Here is a 19134-nt window from a genome sequence, read left to right as displayed (position 1 = left end):
CACCACATGGATACTGGGAACCAAACACAGGTCCTCTGCAAGAACAGTGAATGCCCTTAACTGCTGAGTCATCTCTCCAGCTCTAATTACAATTTTTTTTGCAGTACTCCTGCATGAGCCATAACAGAGAACCATTAAAACAAAAATAAGAGAAAGGGATTAGGAAACTAATGAGCCTTCTGACTTTGATACTAGAGAACAAAATAGAAGTCACTGTAGTGAGCTGAATATTCCTCCCCATGAAAATATAGCCACATTTGTATCCCAGAACCTGAGAATGTGCTAGCTTGTATGGCAAAAAGCATTTGATGGATGTAGTTAGAACTTATACCTCTCAAACTGTGAAACGATGTTTGTGTGGCTTTAAACTACTCTCTCTGTGGTAATTCGTTATAACAGCAACAGGAAGCTCACAACAGTGTTGAAGAACTTGAGCTTTGCTATCAGACTGTAGTATTCGAGCTGATAGATGTCGTCTAAAACATACTGTATATAAGCCTTGGGCAAGTCACTGAACATCTCTGCATTTTAGCTGCATCTTTAATAAGGAGATAAGGGGAGGGCAAATCTGAATTACTGAGAATTTGAGGAAAATCTCAGAATCAGCCACAATTTAGTAGTCCTAAAATAAATGTAAACACAGTGCTTCTGCAAAGGTTTATAATTCAATTGAGGGCATTTGCTCCTTTCTCAAAAGTCTTATACTTCTTTATTAAAAAAAAAAAAAGTAGTCGACAGAAGAGCATCAACTTTAGGAGTTGTGTGTATAGTATCTTATTTGATCCTTATAATTAGTCACAAAATAAAAGTGATTATGTTTATCATATGAGAAATCGAATCTGTTGGAGGGGGCTATGATTTTTAAAATTAATAACTAGTACACAGAGAAATCAAAGTTGCTTGCTCACTTGCTACACTCATTTGCTGAACAACTGTGGATGAACGAATTCTGTGCATATGACCACAGCAGTGAGCCCTAAACCACTTGTGCTGAGTCTAGACTGGCTGACACAAGGTCATGGTCATGATGCTGGTCGAGCTTTTAACTTGAATCCTTTACTTTCAGAAGACAGGCCTGGTCGGAAGTGCACTCTAGGCCTAGGGAGGTAACCTTAGCCTTGCTAAGCTGCTCAACTCAACCAAAGCGCCCCCTCCCTGTCCTTTGATCCCCCGCCCTCTCCTCCTCCCCCCACCCCACCCTAGCATCGGGTCCCCCGAAGGTTGCTCCAGTACGACACAAAGGCGGGGCCTAGGTAAACAAAAGCCCTGGGCCAGAAAAGGAGGCGGGGCCTCCCGGGAGGTCAGTGCGTAGTTGCGGAGTTCGACCGTCGCTTTGCTCCGCCCCCTGGGACTGCTAAAGCCACCATGGAGGAGTACCAAAGACCCTGCGACGAGGTACCGCCCCTCTGGCGCCGAGAAGTGCCCCTGGATCCCCGCTGTCGGCACGCTGTCGGGTGGTCTCTTAGTGCTTGGGGGGTTAGGATGCGGAGTCCCGTGAACCTGAGTCTGCTCCGAGAGCCGGGATCCTTCTTGCCCTTTGGCGTCTCTGTCTCGCCGCCCCTGAGATCCTGAGGGTGGGCCGATCCTTGGGATGGTTTAGGTGACCGAAAGCTCTTGGGGGCAGTCGGCAGGGTCTTAGAGGACCCAGTGGGTGTAGGGGGAGGCCTAACTTGGGGTGTATGGGCTGGTGTTGGCGAGCCCCGCCCGTCTGCGATCTGGGCCTGGGAAACCGGTTTTCTCTCTGTTTCCTCCACCCTTTTGGGTCCCCTTGAGCTGGTACTGCAAGGTGGCTCTGGTCCTGGGAACCCTCTGCAGCGACTGCTAGAGGAAGTTCTTTATGGATTAAGAGCCCTTGCTCACTGTTTCAGGTTTCCCAAAGCCTCCCCAGAATTCCATGATGTCGATTATTTTCCTGTTACTAATGGGAACTCTGACTTTTCATGGTGACCAAGTGACAGGCCCCAAATTAAAACTGCTAGGAATGACAGGTGTTTCGTTTGAACCCAGGCCTCAGACTTTACACTTCAGCCCATGTTCCCAGCACTGTTGAATCGCCACACAGCCTGTAAGAGTTTGCAAAGACAGAGAAAAGAGACATTTTTCTGTTTAGTGGTAGCCACTGGTGAGTGATACAAGAAAATGAAAGATAAGGTGGTGGAGGTGCAATGTCACATGATCCTTGTAAGGGGCTTCTTCTGGTTCAATGGGAAGTTTTAGAGTATGAGTTTCTGTAGATTATGTGTTGCAGAGAGCTTGCATACTTGTAGGTCAGTGGTGAATCATACTGTTAGAAACAAGGACTTGCCCCCCACCCAGCCCTGCAAATTACATGGTTAACCCTTCCCCAGATTTACCTCCTAGCAAGGGTGCAAGGAAATCTTTTCTGCACCACTTCCTAAATACCTGTAATTTAAAAATAAATAGGAGTGGAGAAGTAGCTCTTTGGTAGAGTGGTTGACTAGCAGCATCAGAAAAGAAAGATGGAAAACTAACAGACATTATTTGTGCTACCGTGGCCAACTAAACATCCATAGTATTAGGTAACTTCCCAAATTATAGTGAAATGTGCATCACTTATTTCTTAGGTAAATTTTGAAGGAAAATGACAATTTATCATGGGGCTAAACTATGAGATCTCTTTTCAAAACGCCTCCAAGTATTTAGATTTTCATTCCTCTTTTAGGGAGATGTGGGTAATTTTATAGGATAATTAATAGAGTTAAAATATAAAAATCTATACTTAAACATAACTTCAGAATTTACTGATTTCAAGTAGTTTTAAGTTGCATAGTGGTTTTTAAAACACAGAAGTACAGCTTTCTCAATGCACCCAAAATATCTCCATGGAAAGCATTCTTACATTACCCAAATCATCCTGGCTTATATTTCAGTTTATCACATAATCTAGTTCTACATGCAAGGACACTTAGATGTCATTGAAAATAGCTGTGAACTCAAGTTTGTAACAAACTATTCAAAAAAAAAAAAAAAGTGAGAGACCAATTTATACAATTAAAGTGACATTAATTTTGAATGACAGAGTATTGCCATTATCTTTAATTTGGGAAAGCTTTGATCTGAATGGACAGTAGACCTGATGCCCCTAGCGCTGTAGTCTTCTGCCCCATCACTCTCTTAGGCCAGCTGAGGAGGTCCTGTGTATTGCCCTATGTGTAAATAGGGAAACCTGTGCTGAAAGCGGTTTGATCTTGTGTTTTCTCTGTAGATTGCCTTCAATGCCGATGAAGCGCATAATATAGTCAAAGAGGTGAGTTCTGTTTGCTGTTATCTCTATGCTTGCTGTGTTGATAGAAAAAGTTTAAATCCAGGTTTTGATTTTTCAGGTCAAAGTTAGACATGTTAATGCTAAAATACCAAGATTTAAAATATTTATTCACTCTTTGCAGGGGTGTGTATGTGGTCTCCTGCATTCAGTGAGGCCTATTTGGACTTTTTCTGAAAGACACACTGAAGCACTGTTTCAAGTCTACAAAAAGTACAGAAGCTCTCTTTCAGAATCAGTTTTAGCTGAGGACATTTACTGATTCTGGTGTTATCAGTGTAGACTACCTTGGGGTGAGGCTATCAATATGGACTACCCTAGGGTTATCAATATAGACTACCCTAGGGTTATCAATATAGACTTCCTGGGGGGGTGGGGTTATTAATCTAGACTACCCTAGGAGTGAGGCTATCAATATGGACCATGCTGGGGGGTGAGGCTATCAATATAGATTACCTTGGGGTGAGATTATCAATATAGACTACCCTGGGGGTGAGATTATTAATATAGACTATTCTAGGGGTGAGGATATCAATATAGACTAACTGCCCTGGGGGTGAGGTTATCAACACAGACTACCCTGGGGTGAGGTTGGTAAAAATCCTGAGCTGGCCCACAAGACTTGCTTCAGTTTTGGGTGTGGCTCCTGAGGCCTAAGTCCTAGCAAGCCCTGACTGAGTTCTTTCTGGGCTGGATCAGCTCCACCTTCTGAGTATCTCCACTTCACCTGGAGACAGTTCTTGACTTGCCTGAGTGCAAGTCATCTTATCCAAAGCTCAGCTGGTCTGGCCCTGTATAAGTAGAATCAGCTCAACTTCTCATAGGGTTAGGCAATGCCAAGAACATTGTAGCATTTTAATAGTTGAAGAATTGTGTGTTAGAATATTAAATGATTTAAAATATTCAGAGTATATTATGTAAAGACATTTTTAGGACTATTTCATTAAAATAAAATGCAGATGTTTTCAGTACCCTCACAATGTCAGAGCACAAGAAAGAGCAATTGGAAGGCAGAGGTAGCAATAATCTTATTTTTCAAAGTCAAATGTCAAGCTAGTAGATATGAAATAAAAGATGCTGGGTCTTTGGAAGAGCCACTTAATATATTTTCCTTACCCAAGTTCTGAACCATATGAAAAGATGAAAGTGTTCACTTGACAGAATAAAATGCCACCTTCCTTGTAGATGAAATTAGGCTGATGACTGTATCATGTTTTACTAGTCCCTGCTCAGTTCTGAACCTGCACCCAAGGGAAAGTTTGAGTCAGCAGAGAGAAACACAGCGTAATGTGAGACAGGGTTATTACATACAGACAGGGAGGCACAGACATACTCAGGGTTTGCCTCTCTCCCCACAATCTGGGAAACAATGGCTTAAAGGTGGTTGGTCATTTGCTAAAGGTTACAGTGCAGACAGGTATGAATCTGGCCTTCCAGCCCAGGACTGGGATACTAAATCCATTGCTGGGTTTGTTTGTTTGTTTGGTTGGTTGGTTCTTTTGGTGTTTTTGGTTGTTTAAGACAGGGTTTGTCTGTGTAGCCCTGGCTGTCCTGGAACTCACTGTAGACCAGGCTGGCCTTGAACTCACCATTGCTCTTAATCAGGTGTCATAAATAGATGCAACTAAACACTGTAGGATATTATTTGGCTTTTTTCCCCTAGAGTATCTTTATTTAATTTAACTGGCATATGTATTGGTTGTTTTCTAGCTAAGCAATTATATAGCATGAATGAGATTATAAATAGCATCCATAGAATTATGCTATGTTTTTAAATTAGTCCTATCCTTTGTTTTGAGCACATGAACACTAGTTTTAATCTGATCTGTTTCAACGCCATTTTAACCAGTTAATACTATCTTATCTTAATCCTGTAGTCATTTTTATCATTTACTGTTTATGATTTGTCTTTCCTATGTTATAAACATTAGTGTTCCTTTATTAGTGTTCCTGCTAGATTAAGCGCTTTACCACAGAGGCATTGGCAAATTGATTTTTATATGACCTGTAATATTTCATAGCATGAGATAAGGCTTATGGAAGTGCTTTGAAAACTCTTAAGCAGTTAGAGACAGTGCACACCAAACACTTAGTAGATGCGCATTTTCTGCTATGCCTTAGTGGGTGGTGCCTTGAATCTCTCTTGCAGTATATGTAAAAACTGGTTCATTTGGGCTAATGAAGCTGCCCTTCCTCCCAGTGTGTTGATGGAGTTTTAGGAGGTGAGGACTACAATCAGAACAACATCAACCAGTGGACCGCAAGCATAGTGGAGCAATCCCTTGCACATTTGGTTAAGCTGGGCAAAGCTTATAAGTACATTGGTGAGTACTGATACTTTTATACTTCTGATTTTCTCTGAATTTGGAGAGTGCATCTGAATGACAGGCACTGTAGTTGAACACTAATAGTGTAGCAAGCACTTCTGACTTATCTCTTTAAATGTAACACAGGATGAAGTGTGAAAAGGGAGGTCTTTCTGTCTAAAAAAGCAGTTTGAACTGCTTTCCCTCGGTGAGACCCTTCAGTACTGTCTTCCTCTCAGCCCTCCATGACTGTGTATAGGCCTGAAAAGATCCACACACCAAGGACAAAGTGAAATATCCCCTGCATTTCTGTCTGAAATCTGTTAATAACACAGAGCATAAAATTTGATCCAAATTTTTTTCTGCAGTACAATTGCTGACAGTTACAGTCTTGTGAAGTTAAGTTCACAATGGTCAATGTTCAAAATAAGAGACTATTTTAGTCTATTAGCTGAATTATTTTGTGTTACCTTTTTTCAGCTTTTAGAGTTCTAATACAACAAATACTTCAACCTTGATCCTTTCCCTGTTTCAGTAAGTGTTATTCTATGACTTTCTTTGTAGTGACCTGTGCTGTGGTCCAGAGGAGTGCATATGGATTTCACACAGCCAGCTCGTGTTTTTGGGATACTACATCTGATGGTGAGAGATCATAAATGAATTTACCCTGAATCAAAGTCAGTCTGGACTTATTACGTAGTTCTACTTAAAGTCTGAAAAACACTGTATCAATACAGTTGCTTTGTATATACTCACAAGTAGGATTTCAAACCAGTATGAAATGTGAAGATATAACATGTTAGAAGAAATATTACTTATATTACTAAAAACTGTAAGTGTGTGTTTGTGTGTGCATGTGTGCCTGTGTGTGTGTGCCTGTGTGTGTGTGTGTGTGTGTGTGTGTGTGTGTGTGTGTGTGGTGTATTAATTACTTAGTGCCTGGCAATTTTGATATTTTGCTGCTATATCAAAGTGCTCTTCTTGTATGTTTTCAGGAACCTGTACTGTAAGATGGGAGAATCGTACTATGAACTGCATCGTTAATGTTTTTGCGATTGCAATTGCCCTGTAACCCACTGAACATTTTGGTTAAAGCCATTTAACCTAAGTTTGTGAGTGCATCCTTTCTACAAAGAGTAATAATTACCTGTTAATGTGCTAGATGACAAGTGTGCAATATGCTTCAAAGCTATCAACAAAAACCTGAACATTGTAAGCAGAAGTCTAATAGATAAGAACTTGGTAGGTTATCTCATATTCTATACAGCTTCACTTAAAGACACAAATGTTAGCCAAAAATAATGCACAAATATTGACTGACATAAAAATATAATGTTATATTTATACAAGCCTTTCACTAGCATTATGCACCCACAGAGATGGGAAAATCTATTTAGATACTGACATTATCTTAAAACTAGAAAACATAACAGGGATAAATATGTGATCAGTGCAGAGAAAATTACACGAATTAGCTAATACTTTTCTTATTTATTTTAATTTCTCCCCTTCATTGAATTATATATAATAGTTCATGGAAAGTAATTTTGACACACCCCCACCTGTATATGATGTTATAGGTAGCAGCTATAACTAACCTGTTTTATTTTCCTGAGAACTGGCAAATCTATGTTTTTAAATGTCAATTTCTTGCATTTACACTTGAGGTAGAATTAAATGATAACCAGATTTCCTGGTTAAGCAAAGTTAGTAAAGTATGTAATCAAGAGTATGGGACTTAGACAACTGCCTTACAACCCACTCATTATCTACTGAATGACTGTTCTGCGTCTTTCTCTGCCAGGCACGGCAGCTCTCAACATGGTGTTCGAATGCTAAGTTTCTTTTGGTAGCTGTTCAGCTAGAAAATTGGTATCTCTGAGGAAGGACCGAAAAGAAAGGAAAAAGTCTGGACCTCCATGGAGAGCTAAGCAAAAAGAATGCACTAACCAGTGACAGAATTATAGATACAATTTTTATGGGTTGCTTCTGACCAAGCAAAATACATAAAGTATGCAACTCTTACTTAAAGGCCTTATTAGTAGTCTTAGCTATACAAGTAATAAATTTAATCATTGCATTAGTTACAGCTATGTGTGCATAATTTAAAATGCTTACATGGCGTTAGGACTGAGTGGAGTAGAATATACATTAAAAGCGAACAATCATTAGCAGGTTATCTAATATCTCAGGGCTTATGAAATATAGTTAAATTTATTAAGAAAAATCAATGATTAAAAACTAGGATACACAGCTGGCCACCCAATGCGAAATCAGTCTGCCATTTAACCTTGAAAATGAAATCAATTTTACATGTCACCACTGACACCCAATCCATGTAAGGACTCAAATCACGATTCATTGAATTTGGGGGTAAAGAAAAGCCTAGTGTTAATGGCGACAATATTACGACGGGATTCTTGTAGGAGTACTACTACCATGGTTGACATTTTGCTGAAGAACTAATGACAAGAATGCAAAAAGAGGCTTTAATGCAGTGATCTGTGATTTTTGCACATTGGAAATTCTTTGTCATTACCTTTATGTACTTTATGCTGCTGGCTCTTGTACCTCTGGAGATTATAATAGTGACCAAACTATCTGTGTGGTTAAGGCTTATTTTTGATGATTGTTGTTGAAGCCTCATTTTAAAAGAAATCATACCTCGTGAGCTTGCTATCTGCTGTTTCTAGTTCAAATATAATAAAGACTATCTTACTGTGCTGTACATTTGGCTCTGGTTGCTAATTCAGTGGTCAAGAAATCAGGATTGTGCTTACTTTAACAAATTCCAAGCAGGATGAGTGGAGGAGGAAAACAAATGTGGCACTACATAAATATATTACAATAAATAATTAAATATATTCATATACACACACAGGTCTGACACAGGAAGGTCAATAGTGTGAAGCCAGACTGTGTCTCAAAAATATTGTTACCCAAATTTAGTCTTTGCCATTACAATATAATGAATAGCTTCTATTTCATGCATTTTATTTATGATTTTTAACTCAAAAAGTTTTTCTTCAAAGTTAGTGTAAAATATATTACGTAACTATTTATGAACCTTTAACAATTGTTTTTAGTAATTAATTTTATCTTATTTGTCAAATTGCAAATGAGCTGCTGCTTCTTTAAAAACAATTTGGGAGTTTAAGTAAATTAGAGTGTTCTCATGTACTACTTGAAATCACATGTAATTCAGTTAGTGTAAGCACTAGCTGCGATGTTTTGTAAAGCTATAATTTTGTGTTGGTGAAGTCCTAATACACTGCCTAAATAATGGCAACTTCTCATTAAAAGAGCGCTTTCCTGTCCTTCCCAAGTTGGGTGTGAATTGTGAGTCATTGGGTGGATTTCACTACCTCCGTTCATCATTGTATTTTAAAAGTTTGAGTCAAAGTGCTTACATATTCTTGATAACAGTTACTTTAAAAGGATGAGAAAATACATGACTATTTAGTGATTGAGTGTCTTCTATGGCATATACTGAAGAAAAGTTGAAGATGAATGGAAATTCTTTGCTCGTGTGCTGGAATCTGTCCAAGGTGGGGCTATGTTTGTGGCTAAAAATTCTATGTCCAGTGTTAAATAGTTCTGTGACATTAACTTTCTACCTTTTACAGTGAATATTTTAATTTAGTATACAACGTAATGGGTTTCATTATGGCATTTTCATACACACATGTCATACCTGAAATTCCCATTGCTCCCCTTTCCCCTCCTCCTTTCTTTCGTGCTCCATGTATGCTGTGCAATAAACATTCATCTCTTATAAAATGTATTAGTTAGTTTTATGAGGATTGAGCCAATGGCTTTGTGCTCACTTGAAAAGCATTCTACCACTAAGCTGTATCACTAGCCCTGTCTTTACTTAAAAAAAAAAAAGCTTCATTTACTGTTTTATGTGTATGTATACAAGCATGTCTGTGCACTACTTGCATGCTTTGTGCTGTCTGGAGGCCCGAAGAGGGTGTCAGAGGTAGAGACAGTGGAGAGCTGTCAAGTAGGTGCATAGAAGGAAACCTCTGCAAGAGCAGCCACTGCTCTGAAAGGCTGGGCCAGCTGCAGCCACTGCTGTCACTTCTTATTTTGAGACAGGGTCTTCTTTTGAAAGCTCTAGGAATCTTTCTTCTGGCTTTTTCTTGTTTTTAGGGCATTTTGTGATGGCGATTCCAGCCCCCAGTTTCTTTTCTTTTTCTTTCTTCCTTCCTTCTTTCCTTCCTTCCTTCCTTCCTTCCTTCCTTCCTTCCTTCCTTCCTTCCTTCCTGTTTGTTTTTTGTTTTTCAAGACAGGGTTTCTCTTTGTAACAGTTCTGGATGTCCTGGATCTCGCTCTGTAGCCCAGGCTAGCCTCGAACTCACAGAGATCCACCTGCCTCTGCCTCCTGAGAGCTGGAATTAAAGGCATGCGCCACCACCGCCCGGCTAGCCCCCAGCTTCAAAGCCAGTAGAGGAGCATCTTCAGACCTCACCTCTGACCTCTAAGGTTTAGATTCTTTTTTCTTTCTGCCTGATCAGTCATCTTGTCCTATTACACATCCTGTGACTACCTTGGGTACACTCGATAATTCATTCTATCTACAAGATCGTTAATCACACCTGTGTAGTTCGTCTTACCATAAACAAATTCACAGGTTTCAAAACTATGGGAACATCTTTCAGGGGCTATTATTCCACTCCAACTCTATCACCACATGATTCCTAGTGTCCTCGGATTCTCCACGTGAGTACCAAACCATAAGAGGGCAGGTAGAATAATGATAAGCTGGATTGAATGTGCTCTACTCCAAGGGAAGTTGTGTTTCAACTCCATCCACTGTTACTGTGAAGGAATGCAGGCTCAGGAGCGTCTAATCTTTCAACTTAAAAAAAAATCACAAGTAATGACAATGATATGAAAATATCAACATTTTGAAATTAAAAACATTTAAACATTGACTTTTGACCTAAGCAAACCCAATCAATAGTGTTCTTCTTACTCTCTATAGCTCCTACTCCTTCCCCCTCTTCCATCCCTTCCTTCTTCCTTTCTCTCCCTCTTTTCTTCTTGAGAAAGGGTCTTGTTACCTCTGAGTGTCAAGGGTTGGGATTACAGGTATAATTCATCATGTCCAGACCCCCCGTTATTTGTGAATCACTTAGAAGATGAGAATGACAGAATAATAGAAACACATTACCTTTCTGTTCCACATCAGGACTTTCCAGTATGAGAAGTCTCACTCAGATGAAGGTAGGAGCATGATGTTTCTGGGAAGCCAAATGCAAAAAGAAAGGGAGACAAAGCCCCTCCACCTCCCAAAGAAGGTGAAGGAGTAAAGAAATATCAAGAATGTTACAGGAAAAGATGATTCTGTGCATAGAAAACTACAAGAAAAAAGACCCCATAAGTGGGGATTAAGCAGATCCCTTAACACATGACTGGAGTGGTTCAATTTCATAGTTTCCCATAGCTCTGGCTTCGTAGCCCCTCCAGCCCCTCCTAGAACTTCCATTGAATGTATAATGTGCTCACACACTATACTTATTCTACCAATAGTCAATGAGCAAAGAGCAGGGAGCGAAGTCAGCCACAGCGTGGGCTCAAGGCCAAGTCACTACTGGGTGCAGCTGCTATAGCTGTCACCACGCTAATAGGGACCAGATAGTTAACAGAATTAATGTCCTATGAATCTTTGGCAGGGTTTTTTTTTTTTTTATGGAGGCAATTTAGTGACATCTGTCCATTTTTTCTGCTTCTATCATATGAATAGTTTTTTGGCTCAGTGCTACAGAGCTAATAGCATGGTTCATAAAGGGAAAGGGCAAATAAGGCTTTTCTCCTTGAGATTATTCAGAAAGCTAGATAAAAAAGAGAATAAGACCAGATATGCTGTTACACATGAAGCAGGCGCAGAAAGACTGCGAGTTTGAGGTCATCCTAGCCACACAGTGTGTTGTAGGTCAGGCTCAGCTACACACCCAGGTTCTCAAAAGCAAACAGAAAACGAAAGCCAGAGTGTCCACCCAGAGGACAAGGGTAACTTAAGGAGAAGAAAGGGGAAAGTCATACTTTTTGCATTTATTGCTTTGCAATTATTGCTTCAGCAAATTACACAAGTTGAGATAGTTTTGAATGTAAAGGGGATGCATGAATATATTTTTATGCACATCAGTACACTACAGTACTGTAATGGTCTAACAAATCATGTGACCTCCATCCTGCCTCCTCTTGGTCTTCCACATCTGAATCTACTCCCAGAGGGTAAAAACTCAGGCTACTGTTTTGCATTGATATAAGTATATGAATATATTATTTTTACAGCTAGCTATATGTGATATATAACTGCAGATCTCTCTTTTTAAAGTTTGTTCAATGTGGGGCTAGGGAGATGGCTCACTGATTAAGAGTGCTAGCTGCTCTTCCAGAGGACTCTGTTTCAACTCCCAGCATCCACATGGCAGACAGCTCACGACTGTCTGTAGCTCCAGTTCGAGGTAATCTAATGCTCTCTTCTGGCTTGTATGGATACCAGGCACATTCATGGTGCACACACATACATGGAGGCAAAACACCCACATACGTAACAATAAGTGACTCTTAAAAAGTAATAAGACAAGAATTTTTAAATGTTACATGTGTGTGTGTGGGGATACTCATGTGTGCCACAGCACCTGCAGACAACTTGGAGAAGTTGGTTTTTTTCTTCCATCGTTTGAGTCTCAGGGATCAAACTCAGGTCTTTAGTCTTGGCAGCAAGTACCTTTACCTGTTGAGCCATCTCTTCTACCCAAGACAGCCCTTTTTATGTTGTACTTTACTTATGGATTTTTTCCCTGTCAGTGTATAAAGTCTCCTTGTTGAGCTTAAGTAACAATTTATTCACTTTGAACATTTAGGTAATATCCCATGTTTCACTCTTTAAAAAAATTCAGCTGTGAAAATCTTTGCCCAAATCCCCTGGTTTCCATGTAGAGATTCGTCTCTAAAATAATTTAGAAGTGGAATTACTGGATGGTCAAATATGTATCTTTTATACCTGAATTGTTTTATTTGTGATTTAAAAATAATAACTTGTTTTGATATATGAGGAAACAATTAAGAGATCTAAAAGTAATAAGTTGCCCTTGTGTTTTTTTTTTTCTTGCTTTGTAGACCAGGCTAGCCTCCAACTCACAGAGATCTGCCTGCCTCTGCCTCTCGAGTGTTGGCATTAAAGGCGTGCACCACCACTACCTGGCTGTGATTTTTTTAAATATTTATTTTTATTACTGTTTTAAATTATGGAACTGGAGTTACAGGCAGTTGTGAGCTGCCCAGGTCTGGGAACTTGTGTCCTCTGCAAGAGCAGTTCATGCTGTTAACTGCTGAGCCAGCTCTTCAGCCCCATGTGCTTAGTTTTGTCAACTTGTTGCATTGGAAATTGTACAAGGTTTGTGGAGTACACTGTGGTGATATTTTGTTTGTGCTCTAACAAAGAAAGCTTTTCTGAAGAGCAGAGAGACAAAGGAGCAAGCACAGCCACTTTTTACCCGGACAACTCCTCAGCCTGAAAAGGGACTGAGCTCTTATTTCCACCCGCCTTATATTCCTCTCTCTGCCCAGCCTTATCACTTCCTGCTTCCTCCTCCCAAGTGCTGGGGTTACAGGTGTGTGCCGCCACTGCCTGGCCTCTATGGTTCACTAGTGGCTAGCTCACCATCTGATCTCCAGGCAAGCTTTATTTGTTAGAGCACAAACAAAATATCACATTTCTCCTTTTCTGTCTAAAACAAAAAAGGTTATAACAAATACAATAAAAACCATATACAATAAGTATAATAACTATATATAATATATACAGGCAATATAATACATTAGCAATGTCTAGTACATTAGCATTTCACAAATTCAGAAAAAAATACTCCATTATTTCTCCTATCTTGGTGAGTCTAAAGTTTCATATCTAGTTTATCTTTTATCATAACTAAGGAAAACTATAGTTATAACTATCCAGTCTTCAACTCCATCAAAGACCCCAGAAGGTGAGGATTTAGTAGAGGTAAGAAGTCTTTCTAGTGGCTGGCTCCTTTACTTCTCTGATCTTTCAGCATTTACCCTGATATCTGACTCTAGGTTTTAATTATTAAGACTAATTAGAATTTGTGCTACAATACACTTGTGTATTTCCAGAGAGAAATGCATAAAGGAGTAAAGAGATGCCCTAAGTGTGGGCAAAAGTAGTCCAAGTTTCTCTTTTGCTTCTCTCTTGGGAACAGAATCTGCTCTTCTGTGTTCTGATTTTCTCCTTCGCCAAGCTGTACAGATGTAGATTCTGGCCCATCATCTTCCTTGGGAATCCTGAGACTGGCTCATCATGTGTGGTAGATCCTGGAGTTGGAGAGCGCTTTGAGGCCAGCACTCCTGCCTCAGCAGACATCCTTTCTACAAACACTTAGCAGAAGGCTAGGAAAGAAGATTGCCCAGACTAAAAGCTGTGTTACACTCAAGCATACCTGACAGGTATGCCCTCTATTTAATTGGCTCCTTTGATGCTGAGCTCAGACAAGTAAGGGAAGATGGTCAGGGTTCTTTTGGAGATCTTTATCCCGAGTCCCAAGAAGAAACACACACACACACACACACACACACACACACACACACACACACACACACACACACACACACACACTGGTGTGTGTGGGTGAATCTTGCTTTGAAATAAAGCTTCCCTTACTCATCTTTAGGTTATCGCCTCATGTAGTTTAGCATTACTGCACCAGAGGGCAGAAGAGTGCTGTTGACTGAAGCATAAACTTGAAGTTTAGTCTCTATGAGAAGCAACATGAAGGCTCCTTTCTCCACTCTGCCCTCTTACTGACAATGGATGTTCTCGGATTCCCAGCTTTTCCTATAAAACAGCCCTCTGTTAAAGTACTCAGGCCACGTCAAACTCTAAGCCCATGCTGGAGCCACTTTTCACAGGCCTCAGTACATGTAGTAAAAACAGCAACCCTTTTTGATTCGTCCAAGGCCAGACAGATCTATCCAAACCAGGGGTGGTAGTGACTTCCTATATTAGTTACTGTGACCAAATTCCTAACAAGAAGCAACTTGACGAAGACCTATTTTGGCTCACTGTTTGAAGGCACAGCCACCAGGGCAAGGAAAGAGTGACAGTGGAGACATGAGGTAGACACAGGGACAGAGAGAAACCAGAAGTGGGTTGCAGTTCTTTCAGAGAAATAGCCAGAATCCTGCTGCTTTCTTTAGAGGCCTCTCAATTGGAATCCTGTCTCAGTGGCTTTTTCCAACACCCTTTCCCAGACCATCCCTGTTCTCTTACTACAAGCGACACTTGAATAGGTTCTTAATGTTCACTGTTTATTAGATTCCAAACTCTGGGAAAACAAAGTGAACAAAACTGTTTACTTGTTAACATTCTAGTGGAGTGGATAATAAACCAATACAATCAGATGCTAATGTACGTATGCTGTAGAGAAATAACGGGGTGGAAGATTGAAGGAGTAGGTGGTGGCAGGGCTACTCATTTAAATGAACTGGTCAAAGCAGATCTCTCTAATAAAAATTCTATTCCAGCTGCAACCTGAAGGAGATGAGAAGGAGAAAACCACAAAAATATGTGAAAAAAATTAGTTCAGGCAGAGGGACCTTAGATGTAAAGACATAGTAGAATCAACCAGTATGTTGAAGGAGAGCAAGGGAGCTATCATTGGGGGTGGGGGGGTGGCGAGAGAGCAAAGGAGAGGGATATTCATAATTCTATGCTTCCTGAAATATGAACAGCTGAGTTCTGCTACAATTGACTGTATCCCTTGGAACTGCCTGACCAATAAACCTAAAAGGAGAGAGAAAAACAAAACAAAACAACAACAACAAATTCTTAACACTTGAAATGTGTTTTCTTACAAAGAAAATTGAGGTTGCTGGTAGAATTGGAAGGTGATGAACCTTTAAAAGCTGGGAAAGGAACGGATGTAGACTTTCACACAGGCACCTTGTCCTGCAGAGAACTTGAGCTTTTCCTAATGACTGCCATGTTGGACCATCCTACCTTACCTATGCTGGACAAGAAGACCTAATCCTAAAAGCCAAACGGACCAGTCAGTCCTGGGCTAGGTTATGCTGTGACGATAAACAGCCTTCAATTATTAGTGGCTCTACAAGCAAAGGCTTTTCTCCTTGGCTTTCTTTGTTAGTTGCCAGGGTGCTCTGTTCTCTCAATGACATGAATTGCAGGAGGCTCATCTCTACACAGCTTCTGCAGAATCCACCAGGATCCACAGTGGCCCTTGACCTGGAAGCCATACACACTACACTGTATTTAAAGATGGTGCCTTAACCATTTTGTCAAATTGATTTACAAAATTAGAGGTGTGTTATTCTCACTCAGTTTTTAAACTATTTAACATCATGACCTAATTTTGCTTTTATATGCCATTACTAAGTAAAATTCTAGCTTTGAATTAGCAGTGTCTCCTAAGGTCAGTTTTTGAGATCAACCTTCCCCATGAATGCCAACATTTTAATTCATTTACATTCATCCATCATTTTTCTGTGATGCCATAAGGTAAGTTTGTAGGAAAACATACTGTCTGGATTTCAATCTTAACATGCCCTAGGCTGCAACATTTTGGTCTGTAAAGCAGAGATAATAGATAAAGAAATATATAAAGTTCTTAGTTAATAATAGTAGCAGGAAGCCGGGCAGTGGTGGTGCACACCTTTAATCCCAGCACTCAGGAGGCAGAGGCAGGTGGATCTCTGTGAGTTCAAGGCCAGACTGGGCTACAGAGCGAGTTCCAGGAAAGGCATCAAAGATACACAGAGAAATCCTGTCTCGAAAAATGAAATAATAATAATAATAATAATAATAATAATAATAATAATAGTCATAGCAGGAAGATGGAGTCTGGGTCCATAAGGGCTTCAACAAGTCCCTTATTCCCAGTCAATATGCAATGGCCATGTTACATGGCCATAAAAATGATGTCTGTTGCTTAAATTCATTGAGGTTTTTTGAAAATATTCTTATTCTTTGAGAATTTCGTATAATATATTTTGAACTTATCCACTCCTCTTCACCTATTCCTCCTATATCTACCCTACTTCCTTACCTACCCAACTTTTTGCCCTCTTTTTTTTTTTTTTTTTAAATCCATCAAGTCCCATTTCTCCTGTCCATATACACTTCAATGCAGGGCTCTCTGAGAGAATGTGGTTACTTAACTGCCCACGGCACAAGTAGTTCTTGACTAAAATAGAAACTGACACAGGAAGTAGGGATTATTTTCCATGGTTGTCTCTATATACACATGTATTATATATCCTTATTTATTTTATATTTGTATTTTACGTGTATGGATGTTTTACTTACATGTATGTCTATGTACCACATACATGCCTGGTACACTCAAAGGCTAGAAGAGAGCGTTGGATCTCCCATAACTGGAACTACAAACAGTTGTGAGTCACCATGTGGGTGTTGTATAGTGATATTTTATTTGTATTGAAATGTGATTTTATTTATATGTTAATAAAGTTGCCTTGAGGTCAGAGCAAGCCAGAGCAGAAACTGGGTGGTAGTGGCACACACCTTTAATCCCAGCACTTGGGAGACAGAGCTAGGTAGATCTCTGTGTGTTTAAGGACACAGCCAGCATGGCAGACACACGCCTTTAATCTCAATAGCAACCATAGAAGACCTGGAGGTCTGTACAAACAGGCAGTGATGAGGAGGTCATGTGGCTGGGTTTACAACCAATGAGAAAACAGAACAAAAAATCTATAAAAAAGATAGGACACAGAGAGGTAGCTCTCTTGCGGAGAGAAAGAACAGCAGAAGCAGTGAAGGGTAAGGTTTTCTGCTCTTGCTCTGACCTCGTGGTTTTTAACTCTGCAATTGGTTCTGTGTTTCTTATTTAACAAGCCGGTTACATCTACAGTTTTGGGAATCGAACACAGAGCCTATGAAAGAGCAGTCAGTGCTCTTAACTACTGACCCATCTTTTCAGCCCCACACCCATATCCTTTTAAAAGAGATTTTAGAATTTATGTGTATGTATGTGCCTGCATGAGTTTGTGAGCACCACTGGCTTGTCGTCAGGTGCTCAGAGGTCAGAGGGCATCAGACTTCCTGGAACTGGAGTTATAGGTTGTGAGCCACCTGATATTGTGCTGGGAACTGAAACCAGGTCCTCTGCTAGAGCAATAAGCATCTTAACCACTGAACTACCTCTTCAGCCCCCCATATCGACCATTTTTCTCCCTCAACTTTTGCCAATACCCGCCTCCTCTATTATGCATTTAGCTATATAGTATCACAGTTAATAACTTTGTATTTCATTTTAACCATAGTTAGGTCTTGTATGATTTGACTATTAATAGCAAAAATAGAAAATCAGCAAGCATTCACATTATTATGATATTTTCACTTTGAACTGAGTTGTGTGTTGCAAGCATTATAGATCTAAAGATCCAATGTACTAAGTGCACTACTAAGGGAATATTTCTTCTATTGATGGAAAGGTATAGATCTACAGATCCAATGCATTAAATATATTACTTACAGGGAATGTTTCTATTGCTGGAAAGCAACACAAAGTTGCATTGCAGACAGATCATGTGAATACAGAGATAAATGGAAATGGGATAAATTGCAATTAATCTAATCATTATTCACTTCTTTAAAAGCTGATAAATGATCTATTTATATTCCACTTTTCTCTCTAGTTAATGATGATACCATCTATTTGTTTCCTTTTTTTCTTTTTACTCCTATCTCCTAGCCTTTGATATATCATAGCAATAAATAGAAAACAAAGGGTTTTTTTTAAAAAAAAATACATCTCCTATGCACCAAATAGAAAGTAAAGTTTCTGATTGTTTTTTATAAAAGAAAAACATACTCATGTTCTAAAAGGCTTTAAAGCTGATGTCCTTTGTAATTTGTTCACGGTCAAGCTTGCTGTTGCCTTTGATCTCAGAAAATCCACAGGTACTCCAGCAGAATGGAGCACCTAGTAATGCATACGGCAGGCAGTTGACAACACAGATGTCTCAGTGTGATGTTTTAGCCATGGCTGGATGCAGAGCTCGACACTGAAAAGCAGGAGGATCAGCTAGCTCTGCTGACCTTGACACACCAGCTGTGGATTAACTTCCATGTCAACAGAGTACCCTGGTGGTTTTCAGCCAACAGAGATACAATCCGTAAACAATGAGAGATGTTTAGATAGTGTTTTGTTTTTTTTTTTTCTTATCAACCAACACAAGCTGAAATTTGTTCTACAATCTTTGGGAAAGATGGGTGATTTCTTCTTGTACTTTGGCCTGTCCCCATCTGACTCTAAGGAGTGATGGTTAGCTTTTTGCTAGCAATTGGAGTTATTCAAGGGGGAATTGCCCAACTGAAAGGAGGAAGTGATCTTAGCAATCAAGTGATCTAACTGAATGGAAAAAACCTGGTGATTATTTAATATTCGAATGCAATGTTTTAATATAAATCAGGTTTCCTGACATTGTGCAATCTTCTCTGAAGGATCAAGTTTCAGAATATAATGTTTG

General features: G+C 39.8%; 1 protein-coding gene across 1 annotated transcript; it reads left to right on the top strand.

Annotated features, from left to right (window-relative positions):
• The first annotated feature begins 1266 nt into the window (after window positions 1-1266).
• Dynlt3 (dynein light chain Tctex-type 3) lies at window positions 1267-8914 on the top strand. The gene is made up of 5 exons (XM_036174492.1): window positions 1267-1395; window positions 3227-3268; window positions 5484-5607; window positions 6154-6231; window positions 6585-8914. The coding sequence occupies exons 1-5, from the start codon at window positions 1366-1368 to the stop codon at window positions 6659-6661; spliced, it is 351 nt and encodes a 116-aa protein (XP_036030385.1). The 5' UTR covers window positions 1267-1365; the 3' UTR covers window positions 6662-8914.
• Window positions 8915-19134: the final 10220 nt, after the last annotated feature.

Source organism: Onychomys torridus, chromosome X (assembly GCF_903995425.1).
Source record: "Onychomys torridus chromosome X, mOncTor1.1, whole genome shotgun sequence".
Lineage (NCBI taxonomy): Eukaryota > Metazoa > Chordata > Mammalia > Rodentia > Cricetidae > Onychomys > Onychomys torridus.
This window is presented reverse-complemented; position numbering and strand designations above follow the sequence as displayed.

What these genes read in the sequence shown, in the direction of transcription:
- Dynlt3 (XM_036174492.1), top strand. Translation starts at nt 1,366, where the DNA reads ATGGAGGAGTACCAAAGACCCTGCGACGAG. An exon ending in ACCAAAGACCCTGCGACGAG is followed by an intron (nt 1,396 to 3,226) that starts GTACCGCCCCTC and finishes TTTTCTCTGTAG; the next exon opens with ATTGCCTTCAATGCCGATGA. An exon ending in CAAAGCTTATAAGTACATTG is followed by an intron (nt 5,608 to 6,153) that starts GTGAGTACTGAT and finishes CTTTCTTTGTAG; the next exon opens with TGACCTGTGCTGTGGTCCAG.